This window comes from Protobothrops mucrosquamatus, unplaced genomic scaffold, assembly GCF_001527695.2.
Source record: "Protobothrops mucrosquamatus isolate PMUCROS unplaced genomic scaffold, P.Mucros_1.0 scaffold462, whole genome shotgun sequence".
NCBI classification, from domain to species: Eukaryota; Metazoa; Chordata; class Lepidosauria; order Squamata; family Viperidae; genus Protobothrops; species Protobothrops mucrosquamatus.
The window spans coordinates 813401-831410 of NW_015386783.1; the positions used below are offsets into that span (position 1 = coordinate 813401).

General features: G+C 45.8%; 1 protein-coding gene across 1 annotated transcript in view; it reads left to right on the forward strand.

Annotated features, from left to right (window-relative positions):
- Positions 1-368: 368 nt before the first annotated feature.
- LOC107287963 (ankyrin-1-like) overlaps positions 369-18010 on the forward strand; it is an 87085-nt gene continuing 69443 nt past the window's right edge. The window contains exon 1 of the mRNA XM_029284248.1: positions 369-513. Within this exon, the coding sequence (XP_029140081.1) occupies positions 369-513 (145 nt within the window). The remainder of the gene's footprint in view (positions 514-18010) is intronic.

Sequence of the window (18010 nt, forward strand, 5' to 3'; positions counted from 1 at the left end):
GTGGGTTTAGTGCAGGGGTGTCCAATCTTGACAGCTTTAAGACTTGTGGACTTTAACTTGAAGTCCACAAGTCATAAAAGGGCCAAGTTTGAAGACCCCTGTTCTAGAGTAAGACCTGGGGTGGTTTCTTACACCCTCCCTGTCCTCACAAAACCTTAGTCCCAAGGTCTGTGATTGTGGGAATTTTGAACATTTGACTTGGTCAAAGAGAAGGACAAGGTCAATTCAAGGTCTGGAGAAGATGCAGAATGGTTGCTATTCAGCGTTCAGCAGAATTGGCTGGAAAATGACATAAAACAAAATCATGACCTTCCGTTGGCTAAGAAAGAGACAAATAAGCACAAAGCCACTGTGGTGTTTCCATTAAGATGTTGGACCAGGAACAGGGGAACTCCATGAAGGCCATCTTCATCCATGGGAACTCCCTGGAAGTCAACCAAGCTCCTCTAGAAGGTGGTTGCTGGGGTGGGAAACATGGAAAGGAAAAACGATGCACGACATCCTTAAGCAAAGGTGGGAAGTAGCTAATACAGACAGTCCTCAACTTACAACAGTTCATTCAATGACCAACGTTACGATGACATTGAAAAAAATGACATGGCCGATTTTCACACTTACAATTGTTGCAGCATCCCCAGGGTCACGTGATCAAAATTCCGACCCTTGGCAACTGGCATGTACTTATGACGGTTGCAGTGTCCCGGGGTCATGTGATTCCTTTTTGCAACCTTCGGACAACGAAGGTCCATGGGAAAACCAGATGCACTTAACAGCCGTGTTATTAACTTAACAACTGCAGTGATTCACTTAAACATCACGGCCAGAAAGTCATACAATGGGGCAAAATTCACTTAACAAGTGTCTCGCTTAGCAACAGAAATATAGGACTATTCGTGTACAAATTATCAGACCTCGAAGCCAGAAAAGTGAGCTCCTAGTCAGTTGTTTAGCAGAAGGAAAAAGTGGATTTAAAATATGGCCAAGCAGGAAACAGAACTTCTAGATTAACTCTAGACTAAATTCTAGAGAGAGACAATCTAAAAATTAAGGAGAAATTTCCTGACAGAACAATGAATTCATGGAAAAAGCTTGCCTCCAGAAGTTGTGGGTGCTCCAACACTGGAGGCTTTTAAGAGGAGATTTATCTGGAATAGTATAGAGTTTCCTGCTTGAGCAGGGGGTTGGACTAGAAGACCTCTTGAGGTCCCTTGCAGCTCTACCATTCTGAGATAGTGTTGCCTTATTGTTCTAAAGCAATTTAGGAGGTCTTAAAGGAGCAGTCTTCCTTTGGGTTGCCGGACCGCACAGTCTACGTATAGAAGTAGAATATCATTTGGCACCTGGCTGGTTCTTGCAGGCTGGTTCTTCTCACTTCCCGAACAGGCAGTGACTTCAGAGAGGGACTGGCATCCCCTGCCAGAGAGAATTCCACGGGTTTCAACCCTATTTGTGGGCATTACATTCCCATCATGGGTTCTGCTGTGTTTTGCGAAGCTGGCAGATTCTACTTATAACCACTGGCACTGGCTATAAACTTTGTTGTCAGCGGCTCCTGATGGTAATTGACGGCAGATGGAGAAGATGGGTTCTGGGGACGTCCTGAAGGTGAAAAAAGAGCTCAAAACTCACGGGTTCTTTGGCACAGAGCGACTCCCTCCAGTCCAAAGGTCTTCCTGAACTAGATATTATAGCTGGCTCCCCAGAGGACGGAGTGAATAAGCCAAGATCTGCTCTTGGCATTGTATTAACCTTGGCAAGGCATCCAGGGAGAAACATTTAAAAGGATGGAGGGGGTGATTGGGGAAGAGAAAATGGCTTTCCTCTTTTCCTCTGCTTTCATCCAAGGATTGTCTTAGCCCTTTGAGGTAGATTCCTCTTCTGGTCCTCATCCTCAGCCTCTGGGGAGCAGAAGTCAGTGGAGATTTGAAGTCCCTCTAGTCCAGCCTTCGCTCATCCTGTAGTGAGTGGCCAGTCAGGAAACACTGAATGGATATGCTTTTCCTTGACATGATCTAATGGTCTTCACTCTCCACCCTCCATTCGTCCAAGATTATAACAGAATAACAGAGTGGGGAGGGACGTTGGAGGTCTTCTAGTCTAACTCCCTGCTCAGGCAGGAAACCCTATAACATCTCAAGACAAGTGACTCTCCAGTTTCTTCTTAAAAGCCTTCAGTGATGGAGCACTCACAACTTAAAAGGAGCTGAAGGAGCTAAGAAAGGGGAGATAATAACAATAATAAAGTTGGAAGGGACCTTGGAGGTCTTCTAGTCCAACCCCCTGCTCAGGCAGGAAACCCTATAACATCTCAAGACAAGTGGCTCTCCAGTTTCTTCTTAAAAGCCTTCAGTGACGGAGCACTCACAACTTAAAAGGAGCTGAAGGAGGGAGCTAAGAAAAGGGAGATGTTCTAGCGTTGTTGGAGAGACCGCTTCCCTTTAATCTGATCTTTTTCAGATGTTTACCTAACGTGCTGAGCCATCATGTGGTTCGTCTGGTTTTGCCTGCGTAAACCATGATTTATGAATTACTGCTTTGGGTGAACTGAATCAATAGTTTTTCAATCAGTGAACTGTGCGTAAACAAAGCATAGCTCAGAGGAGTGTGCAAATTCTGTCAAAACATGTTCTACACCAGTTGAGCTGGTCCCTACCTCCCAGTGCTCTCAATGGGCTTGCAATTGGGAAAGGTAGAATCTGCAGAACAACATACCTGGGGTCCATCTGATGCAGAAGGCTGGTGGGCCTTGACTGACAGTAGCATTCTGGGACTTGAGGAAGAGGCGCTTCGTATCTACCTGGAGGTGCAGGAGATCACAACCAGGGTCTTCTGCAAACCAAGCTTGTCCTCTGACTTGAAACTACACCCTCCTTCTCTCCATTCCCCAGTTCCCACTCTCTAAAGCAGAGCTGGGGAATTACAGCCCCCTTATGACTTGTGGACTTGCAACTCCCAGAATTCCTCAGCCAGCATGGCTCAGGAATTCTGGGAGTTGGAAGTCCACAAGTCATAAAGGGGCTGTAGTTCCCCACCCCCTGCTCTAAGCAGTGAATGTGTCATTTCAGAGTAAGTATATTTGTGCGTCTATTTTTATTGCCTGGAAGGGATTATGCAGGGGAAAAAAAAAAAAAACAGAATGAAAGCTGGTGGGCCAAATGCTTAAGTTGGCAGTCAGACGGATAGAGGAAAACCCATCATATTAAGCGGTGTTGCTATTTATTTTTGCTGCTCTTAATTTGCAGAGTGTTCCATGGTCTTGGGGTTTCTCCTTTTTTTAAATTTATTTATTTAACAACTGCTCCAGCAAAGAAGCTTTCAAAACTCCTGCTCGCAGAGACCTTTTTGCAATCCAAATCCAAAAAAATCACAACCAATGAATTTTGACTAAATTTTAACCAGGCTACGGAGATGCCACTTCCAGCCCTCGAGATGGGGCAGAACAGATTTGTTCATTGGAGGGAACCACACCTTGCTGGCTGTGGATCAATTTTAGATTCATTTAACAACCATGTTACTAACTTTAACAGTTGCAGTGATTCACTTTACAACGGCGGCAAGAAAGGTCATCAAATGGAGCAAAACTCAGTTAACAAATGTCTATACCAGGGCTCTTCAAAGTTGGCCCTTTTATGACTTGTGGACTTCAACTCCCAGAATTCCTCAGCCAGGCACGCGTGCCTGGCTGAGGAATTCTGGGAGTTGAAGTCCACAAGTCATAAAAGGGCCAACTTTGAAGAGCCCCTGGTCTATACTCACCCAACGGTATTTTTTGGAAGGAGGCTCCGGGATCCTTCCAAATCAGAGGTGGGGAATGATGGCCCCTTTATGACTTGTGGACTTCAACTGGCTGGCTCAGGAATTCTGGGAGTTGAAGTCCACAAGTCATGAAAGACGCTCTCGTTCCCCACCCCAGTTCTAAACCAAGCCGGGGGGGAGGGGGGTTAATTGCCCTTCTTACTTCGTAGGAAAGCGAACCGAATGGATTTTGCCCTGCTGAAAAAGCTGCATGGCGCATTTGCTTCCCAAGAGTAACAAGCTGGAGGAAAACAATTTTAATTATATATCTGTCTAGCATTGTTTCTGTTCCAGCCAGCAAATTTGACAGGCATTATTTAGGTTCATTATGTTACTAATTAATTTTATTCTAAAAACAGACAGTGCTGGGCTATTTTAGAGTAAGAGGAAATATCTACCCGGTATCCCACACATCAGAAGTCTAGTTTAGACAAAGATTGGAGTGGCTTATCTGCCAGGCTAAACTATAGCTTTCTAAGCTTGCTTGTTTTCTTGCAGACGTTTCATGACCCAACTAGGTAACATCTTCAGTGTTGCTGAGTGGAGGAGGAGGAGAGGGGAGTAAAAATGGAGAGAGCGAGGGAGGCAGGAGGAGGAGGAGGAGGAGGAGGAGGAGGAGGAGGAGGGCAATGACTGTGGGGTCCTTGGTGCTCTCTGAGCTTGGTTTTCTTGCAGACGTTTCATGACCCAACTAGGTAATACCATCAGTGCTAGATGGGAGTGAGGTTTGCAGGGAGGAGGAGGAGGACGGGGGGGGGGGTCCTTGGTGCTCTCTGAGCTTGGTTGTTTTCTTGAGACATTTCATTACTCAACTATGTAACATCATCAGTGCCTAGAAGGGTTTGCTCCCTGTTTATATACAAGTGGCTTGCCCTTTCATTGTTGCTGGTCCCTTGATTAGGCAGTTGTTTACTTGTTGGCTTGTCGACATCGGTAGTTCCTTGATCGGGGTCTTGTTTACTTCTTGATTGTTGGTCTAGTGCAGGGGTAGGCAACTTTGGCTCTTTTAGGACTCGTGGACTTCAACTCCCAGAATTCCTGAGCCAGCCGTGCTGAGGGGAAAGGAAGAGTTTCCAAGCTGAGCCATGCTGGCTCAGGAATTCTGGGAGTTGAAGTCCACGAGTCATAAAAGAGCCAAGGTTGCCTACCCCTGGTCTAGTGTTAATCTTGGTATTAATCCTTAATTTCCCAACACACGAACAACTCATCCATAGTTCCAGCTGGAAAACTGTCAGCATCCTAGATCAAGCCAACTCCAAAAATGCCAGAGAGTTTCTGGAAGCCTGGCTCTCAGAAAGATCAGCCACCAGCAGGCACATAAACAACAACAACAAAGGAGACCATCAAAAAGCCCAAAAGGCAACAAAAAGACCAAAACACCTCCTCACCAGCAATCAACATCCATATGAGCAGAATTAACACTAAGATTGACACTAGGCCAACAATCAAGAACCAAACGATACCTCAGTCAAGGAACTATCAATTCAGACAAACTAGCTAGCAGTAAACAACAGCTTAATCAAGAAACTACTAAGAACACACCCACCAACACTGACAGGGCAAGCCAGTAGTATATAAAAATAAGAGCAAACTTTTGTCCCTTCTAGCACTGATGATGTTACCTAGTTTGGTAATGAAACATCTACAAGAAAACCACCAAGGACCCCTCATTTCAACCCTGAGCTACAAATATTATCTTTTTCTGGTAAACTATGGCTTGTTGCATGTCACAGTGTCTGGGTTCACACAACATGTTACGTTTTAAACCATAATTTGAAAACTGGGTGTGCGCAAGTCCAGCAAACCAGATTATATTTTAAAGCAGTGTGGGAAGTTAGTTTTTGCCTGGATGAGCAGCAATGTAATTTGTTTAGTCTCAGCTTATCATATTATTTCAAGCTGGCAGTTTCTGGTTTATTCAGTCATGATTGAACGGTCCGTAGCTAAGTGTAAGATCAGACGTTTTCTGGGCCAAGGGCATGCTTCCTTGTTGAACAGCGCTAGGGATTGTCCTCCAGAAACAGTGGGTGAGACAAAATATTTAGGTATTTCTCTTGCCTGACACTTTAAACATGACAATGAAGTGACCAGCTGTGGTGGCCTTTGGAACATACACCCTTGAGATAGTGACTTTGAGATGGGTGTCTTTGACTTGGCTCAAGATCAGAATGCTGCTGTAGATACCTAGGAGACTTCTTGTGTGGTGTGGGGAGGGAAATCTCTGTTGAGCTGAGCTCGTCTTCTGTTGACCATATGGACATTGCCATGCTGGTTTCCTTGGCAACCATATGGAGTTGGTTTGCCAGGGCCATCTTCCAGAGTGTCAAACCTATTCGGCAGTTGAGGATTTTCCTGGTGGTCTTCCATCCTTGTATCAGTCTGGCCCAACTCTGCATTGGTCCTGAACCAGACAAGGTTGGTGTGATGCTGTCACTTTGTAAGTTAGTGAAGTTGGAATTCTGCTCAAGCCATTAAAAAATTCACTTTTGAGATTTCAATTGAGGCCAGTAGAACTGTCCGTGGTCCTGAACTTTAAAAGTTGCTTGTTGTCCGGTAGACTCATCTGCCTGTTCTTTTCACTAGGCCAGGGGTAGGCAACCTTGGCTCTTTTATGACTCGTGGACTTCAACTCCCAGAATTCCTGAGCCAGCATGGCTCAGCTTGGAAACCTCTCCCTTTCCCCTTAGCACAGCTGGCTCAGGAATTCTGGGAGTTGAAGTCCACCAGTCATAAAAGAGCCAAGGTTGCCTACCCCTGCACTAGGCTAAGAAGATAATCCTCAATGGGATTATGCAAACATTCATTGATACCTTCCTTGACCAAAAAACCGGGGTTGCTTTCCCGGCCAAAACCATTTTTAATAGCTGAGGCTGCAGCTTGCTTAAAAAAGAAAATTGACTTTGGGGTCTTGCTAGAGAAGAAAAATTACAGTTGATCTCCTTTATGATCTCACAAAGATATTCACATCTAGTCTTGGGTAATATGAAACCCTCTTTAGAATTTTGAGAGATTTGGGGTTTTTTTTAAAGCCAGTTAACAATGAAGTGAACAATACAGCATCTTAATGGTAAGACTTTTCCTGACATTGTTTCTTTGTGTTGCTCTATTGAAGTTCCTCGGGGTAAGAATTCCCCTGTTGTATTTTGAACCTTGAATAAGCCATGTTTGTTTGCAGAGAGGATAAGGGGGGCACGTAACAAAACAAGCATCACAACACAAGCGCTTTCCTTTGTGTGTGTGTGTGTGTGTCATGATGCTGCATGCGCTCACATAAGGGACAGTGCTTCTGTTGCAGTGCTCGTTATGTCGTTCTACCAAGACTGTTGGACTCAGCTGATGCCGCTGGACCAAATGAAGAAAGATGGATGCTTTGGAATTACGGTGCTGGAGAAAACAGTTCAGAAAACCCTGAACGACAGAAGGACAAATAGTTCACTTTTATTGGGGAAAAAATTGCTGCTCGCTTAAAGTACGAAGAATGAAGCTAAAGCTTGAATATTTTGGCTGTAGAATGCAACGATGGAAAAATGGAAGGGAGGCAAGAAAGAGGCTGTAACAGTGTGTGCGAATGATCGTGGGATACAGGAGGAGCTGCAGACTAGACCATAGTCCTGGAAAAGGCATCTCAGAAGGAAAAGAGGAAAGAAGTCGTAGAAGATTGGTGCTAGGTGTTTGAGGGACTCCAAATCACAGCTCTGAGTGCTAATTTGACCTTTATTGTAAGATTACATGAATAGGATCTTGCAAGGCTGAAAGTATTTTCTCCTCTCTTTTCCTTTTATTCCCTTCTGCTTCCCATGCCCTCCCTCCTTCTGTAGGCTGAGATAATAACCTTCCCCATGACGGTGGTTCAGTCTATGGCTGTTCCTTCTGTCTCCCAAGGTCATTCACACAGGGCGTTACAGAGGCCAACTCCATCCAAGTTCTAAGCAGCTTTGATTTTACTCTGCTTTCTAGGTCAGTGATGGCGAACCTTTTAGAGACCGAGTGCCCAAAAACTGGCCCCGCCCCACTCCACCCCCTGCTCCGCCCCCATCCCACCTGCCCGCAGGGCCACTCACGGTCTCCAGGGCCCGCCGCAGATCGCCCAGCAGCGCCATGGCAGCCATGCCCTCTGCCCGCGCCCCGCAGCATCAACTGTGCGCTATGGGGTGTGAGGGCAGAGTCTTGTCTATGCTGCCTGGCTGCCATGTCCTTGGCTGCGCTGCTCCACATGGGCCACGCTCGGAGGCAACTCTTCTCCAGGAGGGCTGCTGGTGAGGGGGTCACGGGGGGAGGCAAGGCTGGGGCAATGGCACGTGTGCCCACAGAGAGGGCTCTGAGTGCCGCCTCTGGCACCCGTGCCATAGGTTCGCCACCACTGTTCTAGGTCATCTCGGTGCTGCCATCTTGCCTGGCAAGCCCCACTCATTTCTGCATTTCATGTAATGTGCACTTAAAGCATACACGAGCATTATTAGTAGTCCTCGTCTCAGCCATTTTGGGGGAGTGCAGCTCCCGGTGTGCCTTTCAGAGGCCTGGAGGGTCACCCCTTCCCCATCCTGCTCCTTAGGAACGTCCATCCATCCCACTCACCGCATCCCGGCCTTTGCCGATGTTTCTGACAGCTGCTTTGCTATTTTGCCAAGCCGGTGGACTGCTTCAGCGCCCGGCCTTTTTTTTTTCTTTTTTTCTAGGAAGACATTTATTCTCGGCAAAGAAGGAGAGCTGCAGGAATTGTCTCTCCAGCAAAATTTCCTGAAATTACTCAAGTCACCTTGTCGTAAGGCAGGCAGGAGCCCATCCGCCGCTGAATAATTGAACAGGCTGCAGATTGGCAGTGCGCTGCAGCCCTCGCTGGCTGGCCGAGGCTGTATGCTGCAGGAGCCTTGAGGACGTCAGCCGGCTGCTGCCTCGCTCGCTCGGTGTTTCCTTCCTCCTTCTTTTCCGCCAAGGAAAGGCGGATCCAGCACGGACCTCCTGTTTCCTTCTCCCTGATGGGATGTTCTGTCTGGGGTTAAGGGAGAGCATGCGTGTGCAATACGGCCAAAGGCCTGACACCGAACACTGAAACTGGTGCACAGTATTGGTGATTAGATTCACCCCACCTCCATTAAGCTGCCTGCAAACTAACCAAAGATGAGTCTGGCTGAGCTTAGCCAGCTGTGCAAAGGCAGCCATTAGGATCCTGCCTGTGTTGTGCTAATCTGGGTCTGTGACAATTTGCCGCGGCCAACTTGCCGTGGAATAACTCGCGGTGGGACGAGAGTTAAACTAATATCGAAGAAATAGTGGCATAGAGTCATTAAAGAAAGGATGCAAGAGTAGAGACAGAATAAAATGGGAGTGACCAAAATTGAAATATTTTTTAAAATTATTTTAAGCAAGTTGAATTGTTGAATTGTCCTGCGGCAAGTGGGCCGTGGCGAGTCCCATTCTGTGTAAACCTTATCTAAGGTTCTCCATGGAGAGGCATATGTGATGGGACTCCACAACACAAGCAATTCAGTTGAGGACTTAGTAGTTGTCTTGTGCATAACACACAATTTGACATGCTTTCAACCGGGTTAGGGGTTGTGGGGTCTGCATTTGGTTAGGTTGAGGTTCAGAATAGGCAGAAAAGATCAGTTCGGGAAAAAGATGCGGGATGTTTAGGAAAATCAGCCTGATGTAGTGGTGGAGATGCTGGCCTAGAAACCAGGAGACGGTGAGTTCTAGTCCCACCTTAGACACGAGAGCCAGCTGGGTGACTTTGGGCCAGTCACTCTCTCTGAGCCCAGCTCCACCTCACAGGGTTTTTGTGGGCAAAATGAGGAGGAGGGAAGAGCATTATGTATGTTTGCTCCCTGGAGTTGTTTATAAAAATAACAAAGGTGGGATGAAAATAAAATCAAATCAATACATGTTGGGCAAATGCAGGCATAGGGCCGTCTGATAGCTCCATCCATGGTGTCTCTCTCATTATCAAGGTAAAAGGTGGAGTTAGGAAAAAAAGGAGGCGCGTTGAAGGTCAATGCAAGGAAGATTCCTACTTGGCCTCTGTGACTCTGGACACAAAGAGACAACAGAGCAGGAACTTCTGCATTGCCTGTATTAGAGAGACAATCGCACTCGCCTCATCTCACCATTCCTCCATAAATATCCAGGTGGCACAAGACAACTTAATGCCACCTGGTTGCTTTCGGCTACCAATCCTGCTACACCCTACAGAAGAACAGACCTTGGAGGTCATCTAGTCCAACCTCCTGCTCAGCCAGGAGACCCTACCCCATTTCAGACAAATGGCCGTCCAGTCTCTTCTTAAAAACTTCCAGTGATGGAGCACCCACAACTTCTGGAGGCAACTTCTGTTCCACTGGTTAATTGTCCTCACTGGCAGGAAATTCCTCCTTAATTCCAGATTGGATCTCTGACCTTGACCTTGTGTTGGTCCTTTGCAGAGCCCAGACTTTTTGTCCGGTGGATTTTGTGCAGGACGGGTAGTCCTCAACGACCACAAGCGAGCCCAGAATTGATGTTGCTAAGTGAAAAATTTCTTAAATGAGTTTTGCCTCATTTTATGACCTTTCCCCACATTTGTTAAAGCGAAACACTGCAGTTGTTAAATCAGTAACACAGTTCTTAAGTGTGAAGGCAGGATAAGAAGCAACAGATGGAAACTCATCCAGGAGAGAAGCAACCTAGAACTAAGGAGAAACTTCCTGACAGTTAGAACAATTAACCAGTGGAACAACCTGCCTCCAGAAGCAGTGAATGCTCCAACACTGGACGTTTTTAAGAAGAGACTGGACAGCCATTTTTCTGAAATGGTATAGGGTTCCCTGCCTGAGCAGGGGGTTGGACTAGATGACCTCCAAGGTCCCTTCCAACTTTATTATTATTATTATTATTGTTGTTGTTGTTGTTGTTGTTGTTGTTGTTGTTGTTAGGACTCCCTGTATAATCCAGAAGTGCTCCTTGTTTTTCATCAGTCCTTCTCATTAGGCCTAGATAGGTATCACTGCCCGTCGTTAAATGAGTAACATGGTTGTTAAGTGAAGCTGGCTTCCCTATTGTCTTTGCTTGTCAGAGGGTTGCAAAAGGGGATCATGTGACTCCGGGACACTGCGACCGTCATAAATATGAATCCGTTGCCAAATGTCTGAATTTTGATCACATGACCTGGGGATGCTGCAACGATCATAAGTGTGAAAAATGGTCATAAGGCACTTTTTTCACTGCTGTTGTAACCTTAAACAGTCACTAAACAAATGGTTATAAGTGAAGGACCTCCCGTATTTATTATTATTTTTTTAATCTTCCCAATTTTCTTACTTGGTATAAAGGCCTCTCTGAAAAACCAGTAGACGGTTCACTGACGGATCCAGGATGATTCGAGAAATGGGGCAGCAGAGAAACAAACGAAAATAATCCGACAGAGAGCAGCAACCCACAATCCCTTGCCCTGCGTGATTGAGACCTTCCTTCCTTCCTTCCTTCCTTCCTTCCTTCCTTCCTTCCTTCCTTCCTTCCTTCCTTCCTTCCTTCCTTCCTTCCTTCCTTCCTTCCTTCCTTCCTTCCTTCTCTTGCTTTGGCCTCCCAGAAATAGGTTATCAAATCCCCCAGCTGCAACCCTCCTGTTTTGAAAAGCAAAGGAATTTTTAAAAAAAAAAGATGGAAGAGAAAATGATGAGCAGCCAAAATATGAAAGCAGGCTCCATTAATATCCGTGGAAAAGAAATGGGGCCGTCCCAACTGTGCTGGTGTTTTTCAGATCTGGGTCTCTGTAGCAAATGAGGCTTTGCTGGGTGAAGGTCAGGTAAAAAAAATTGAGGCTAACGGAAGAAAAAAAAAACCCACCAGGGTTTGTTTAGCAAAGAGGAGGAGGAGGAGGAGGAGAGGAAGAAGAGAGGAGACAACAAGCAAGTAAACAAGCCAGCAGAAATGTGTGTGTTAGATTTGTGCAGGTTTTTCCTCGGTGTGCATTTACATCTCTGGTGTCTGTGCCTGGGATGAGATCCAGGGAATTGCACAGACGCCTCTTTGGACAACTGCGCACTGCAGTCCAAGCAACGCAAGTGATCCTAGGCACTGGCAACAACAGCCGCCAGCCTCTCCGGTGGGCACTGAGGGATTGACCCACACCCGTGCCCGATCCCTGCTACAGCAAAAGGGAGACGGTGGTAGGAAGGAGGAGGAGAGGCTGATTTTGATAGCGGGCAGGATAAAATTGAAGTCAGGATTTGAGCCCCTTGTTCTGGGCACCAGCCAGATTAAGGAAGAGGGAGAGAGAACAAGCGAAGGCACATGCTGGAGTGGAAAAGAGTTGGCGAAGGATGCGAAAAGGAGGAGATAGCTCCATGTTCAGCCTTCACGCTTGGTTTCCTTTCTCCTCAGGGCTTGGAATCATCTCCGAAGGAGCTGGGCAGTTATAAAACGGGGAAAAGAAAGAAAGAAATAGAAATAAAGGGATGTCCAGCTCCTGTTCTTAGCCCTGATGTTTCTTCTCAGCCATGTTCCTCTGAGGCCGTGCTCCCTGATCAGGAAAGGTACTGCAGACCAGCTGGTTGTGTTCGATCATGGTTAAGGAAACCATGGGTTAGGACGGCTTGTAAACCAAGTCTGAAGAAGAGGACTTTCTGGTTAAGCAAGATCCTGTTTGTGTAGAACATTTTTCATTCTGAGGACGCACGTGGCTTTTTGTAATCCAAGAAGTGAGAGAAGCCAGGGTCTAAGAGACCGGGCTGAAATCTAAATGAGATGAGATTGGATTGATATTTTTAAGATTAGTTAATTAAATTAGTGAATTAAATAAGCAGGATTAATATCCTCAGGTGTGCAATTTTTCCCACTTCTATCACATTAAAACTACAGCTCAGCTATAGCTTTTTGGAACATTTATTTATTGGTGTTTTCTTGCAAGTGTGTGTGTGTGTGTGTGTGTGTGTGTGTGTGTGTGTGTGTGAAGGAACCTCTTTCTATTTAGGATTTGGGAGAAGGTCATGAACACCAGACACCATCACTGATAGGTGTGTTCCGTTGTAGGAAGGAAAAACTTGATCTTCTGTCTGTTGTTTTGGGGGAAATGGACCTCTGAGCATAGGTTCTCCATTCTAGGGGGGGTCTCCAAACTTGACAAATGTAAGACTTGTAGACTTCAACTCCCAGAATTCCCCAGCCAGCATGGCTGAATGAGGAATTCTGGGAGTTGAAGTCCACAGGTCTTGCAAGATGCAACACAATAAAGATCAGCAGGAAATCCAGCATTGTACATGGAAAATGGATCTGGGTTTCATTGCTAAAAAATCTTTGGGAAAAGCAGGAGCAGAAAAAGTCTTATCTTGGATCTAACCAAAGGCTTGCCATCTTCTTTCTCCTGAAGTTTAAAACGTGCCGCTACTTTTGGTGTTCAGGAAACACAAAAAAAGGGGAGCAGACAGGAGGGCAACACTACCACCTCCCCATCTTGCTCTCATCAATGCTGGAAGTAATATTTAGCCACGATTACAAGGAGCCTTGATATTACAGCCATTTGTTCTGCCAGGGTGCATGCTGGCTGGGGAATTCTGGGAGTTGAAGTCTACAAGTCTTATTAAAGCTGCCGAGTTTGGAGAGTCCTGCTTTGCCTCATGTAGGCAGGCAAACATTTTGTCCTGTTTGCAAAACTGCTAGTCGAGGGGGCTGCCGTCTCGAAGGCTGAGCCATCTGGTGTGTGATGAAGGGGGGGGGTGTCTTTGGTTTGAACCAAGGGGAGGACGAGTAGCCCCATCCCCTGCCGAAAGAAAATCTCTGGGCTTGGTGCCATGGAGCAGGTTGGGGGACTTGGCAGGCGCTGTCTGTCAAGCTGGTCTTGGGATGAACAGCCGCGATAGGTCGCTTTTTCAAAAAAAACCCATCTGCCTCACCATTTCAGAGGGTTATTTTTATGCTTTCATTTTGTAACACGGTGTAATCTGTTGGAGTTGTTTTGAAAAGAGAGCAGGCTTTGGAAATGGAAGGAGGCCACTTTTGCAAATTGGCTGCCGTTGCAAGCCACAACAGACCCCCCCCCCATCCCTCGGGAAGTTCTCCTTCCCTGCCCTGTAGAGCAGAGATCCCCAACCTTTTGGGCACCAGGAACCGGTTCCATGGAGAGAGGCTTTGCCACGGACCAGAGGGGGCGTGGTTTTGTGTGCTGCCTGCATCCCACAGATGTGGCTTTGCTTGTTTATGCGGACCGGTTGGTTGCTGGCATGCCGTGGACCGGTAGTGGTCCACAGACCGGGGGTTAGGGACCCCTGATGTAGAGGAGACCCCATCAGGCACAGATCAATTTGCAGGTTCTGCTCTTTGGAGTGGCTGGATTTGCACACCACAATGCAGCTAGTCCTTGACTTAACAACAGTCTGTTTAGTGAGTTACAGTGACGCTGAAATTATAACGGCACTGAAAAAAGCGATAGTCCTCAACTTACAACCATTCATTTAGAGACTGCTCAGTTACCACGGCACTGAAAAAAGCGAGTTATGACTGTTTTTCATACTTATAATCATTGCAGCATCCCCGTAGTCGCATGAATCAAAGTTCAGATGCTCAGCAACTGGCATGTACTTATGACGGTTGCAGGGTCCCGGGGGTCACTTGATTCCTGGCTGAGGGATTCTGGGAGTTGAAGTCCATAAGTCTTAAAGTGGCCAGGTTTGAGGACCCCTGGGCTAGGCCAGGGGTCTTCAAAGTTGGCCCTTTTAGGACTTGTGGACTTCAACTCGCAGAATTCCTCAGCCAGGCAAGTCATAAAAAGCCCACAAGTCATAAAAAGACCAACTTTGAAGACCCCTGGCCTAGGATTATGCATAGGCACCAGGCAGCAACTCCTTAAACAAAATATTTGTTTTTCCAAGGCCTCATGGATACTTCCTATCTATCCTGTCCTATATAATGCATTCTCCTTTCATCTTTAAAAGTGGCCATTTTTACAGAAATTTTAAAAGTGTCCCTGACTGCACTGGTCTTTTTAACGTTACTAATGCTGTTTTTTCTGGGGCTGGTGTAGTATTGTGTACGAATCCCTCCTCTTCCCCCATTCAACATTGTGGGAATGATTCACACAAACATGACAATGTTGTCCTAGCAGTTGTCACACTGTTTTCTCAAATGTGACAACTTTTAAGACGTGTGGACTTCAACTCCCAGAAGTCCTCAGCCAGCCGATTTCACACCTGGCGTGAAATTTACAAATTCAGCCACCTTTTTATCATAGCAATGGGGGTTTGCCGATACAGTTTGAAGGTTAGAGAAGCACATGCCAGCTGAGGCATCAGCTAAGAATGTGACAGTAAATAATTACATGGCAATTTTGCACTGTCCTAAGATTGCTGTTAAGTCATCAAGCCTCTAAACCAGGGGTAGTCAACCTTGGCTCTTTTATGACTCGTGGACTTCAACTCCCAGAATTCCTGAGCCAGCACAGCACAGCTGGCTCAGGAATTCTGGGAGTTGAAGTCCACGAGTCATAAAAGAGCCAAGGTTGACTACCCCTGCTCTAAACTCTGAATACTGTGGTTAGTGAGGCACGGAGCAAAATAAGAGCTGCCCAAGATTGAATGACTTTCTTGGCACAACCTGGGTCAGTGGTAGGATCAATAGGTTGTGTGAATACTAAGCAAGAAGAAAGTTTCTTTTACCCTCACTTCTTCTTCTTCTGCCATGTCCCTTATCGGACGTTGGCGATCCTGTTGGCGATCCTGTTTTTATCAGCAGCCGCACGAAAAAGTGCTGCTGAGTTTTGTCCCAACCAGTCCCTTAGATTTTGAAGCCACGATCTTCTTCTTCTTCTGCCTGGACCTCGTTGGCCTTCCATCTTTCCCTGGAGGATTAAACGGAGTATGCCGTATTTTTCTGGGTGTCGCATCAGATGTCCGAAATATTCTAATTTTCGTTTTTTAATTGTTTTGATGATTTCCCTGGGTGGCTTATCCCCTCCTCATTTCTGATCTTGTCAACCCAGCTTATTCGTAACAGCCGCCTGTAAATCCACATTTCAAATGCTTCTAGCATTTTACCCTCACCCAGGAAGCTATTTGGAGATGTACCACCACCTTCGTCGTCTCCATACACACACTTGAAATGAAAGAAGAAGAAAAAAATAGAATTTTGGATCTCAAAGCAGTCCACATTGTTTTGCGTGCTCACCCCGATTCTGCCATAAATCAAAACCACCAGAAATCAAGAGCCCAAAGTTGAAGCGGAGAAGAAGAAGTAGGGCAAAGCAAGAGAAAAGATAGTCTTGGACCAAGAGAAAAATCCAGAAAAGGATCTGCCAATGGATCAAGAACAGAGAAATAAAAAGAGAGAGAGATAAATAGGTTAAAAAAAACAAGACAAAATATAAAGAAGTAGCTTCTAATCGTCTTTACAGCGTTATTAAAATTTTATCCTCTTTAAAGTTACATCATAACACCCTCCTTTCTCTAATCTACCCTTTCTAATTATCAAACCCATAAATCGCAAGGTCATTTTTTGCTGTTTTCAGCAAAAAGTCCATACAATAAAGGGTTTCCAGTCACTGACAAAGGTCGTTACTGTCTTTCGAATGAAAGAAAAGACAATAATGACATTTGTCAGTGACCGACCCAGATTGGATCCTGCGTTACCTGTATTCTCAGGAGATCAGAGCTCAAGAGAAATTAGGGTCTTCCTGGGGAAATAGCAGTATTCTGGAAAAAGATGAAGGGCCTGATGGACTTTCAAAGAAGCCAGGACATTTTAGGTTCGAATACAGATCGTAATACAAAGAGTTTAAAGACTTAATTTATTCAACTGAAACCAGAGCTTTTCTTGCTGGGATTAATGGACCAATAATTGGAAAAGATTTATAGACCATTGTTTCTGTACATAACCGCTGTGTGAGATTATTATATGCATAAAAATAGAAAGACCCTGAAATACTCACAGTGGAGGAAAAGAGGAGGAAGGTGATGGAATTTGCAGAGAAAGCAAAATTGACCTGTTTAATTAATGGGTTTTCAGTCACTGACAAATGTCGTTATTGTTATTTTCTCTAATTAGAAAGACAGTAACGACCTTTGTCAGTGACTGGAAACCCTTTATTGTATGGACTTCCTTCCTTCCTTCTTTCCTTCCTTCTTTCCTTCCTTCCTTCCTTCCTTCCTAACTTCCTTCCTTCCTTCCCTCTCTCCCTCCTTCCTTCCCTCCCTCCCTCTCTCCCTCCTTCCTTTTCCTAAGGGTTCAGTTATCCATGTGCACAGATAAGGGTCTTGGCACCACCCCAGGTCTGGCAGTTAAAAGCAGAAACCTGCATTGTAAGCAGTAGTTAAGAAGCAATTTGGTCTGAGAAGAATTTCTCAGCACTGGAACTGTTCAGATGTGACCAAAGCTGAAGGCAGGGAAAAACCAGAATCTGGTGAGAAACTAATCAAGGACAGAAGCAACCTGGAACTAAGGAGAAATTTCCTAACGGCGAGAGCAATTAACCAATGGAACACCTTGCTTTCAAAAGCTGTGGGTGCTCCATCACTGGAGGCTTTTAAGAGGAGATTGGGCAGCCATTTGTCTGAAATGGTCTTGGGTCTCCTGCTTGAGCAGGGGGCTGGACTAGAAGACCTTCAAGGTCCCTTCCAACTCTCTTATTCTATGTTCTGTGAGATGTTGGCTCCATTTACAAGGCTAGTCTCACATCTCATGCCTTTGTGCCCTTCCTTTTTCGAACTCTACTGAACGTTACGCAGATTAATTGTATCTAATTTATGCACATCTGGAAAGATTGATAGCCAGTGAGATGGTTGTTAAGACTGCTTTCTTATTTACTGGAGCCCTGTGCTTCCTCTCCATGGCACGCAAAGCAGTTGAATATGGATCTGCAAGGCTGTCTGGCAGACGGTGACGGTCAGAGCAAAGGTGGTGCTGAACTGCAGAAGTTCCGCGGATCCAGTGGCCCGTAGAACACCGTCCACAGCACAGAAGCGAAAGCGGACAGAGGACCAAGAATGATTGTCAGAACAGTGGCAGACCTTAGCCAGCCTTGGTCGATCTTGCTGGAATGCAAGGAAGGAACCTGCAGGTATTTGGATGGGAGACTGTTGGAAAATTCATCCCCCCCCCAAAATTCCCAACTTCTGGTAGCCAGATTCACTTCACAACCGTGCTACCAACTTAACAATAAAAGTAGCAAAGTAGTAAAATGGGGCAAAACTCACTTAGCAGACGTTTCACTTAGTAACATAAATTTTGGGCTCCACTGTGGTCGTAGATTGAGGAC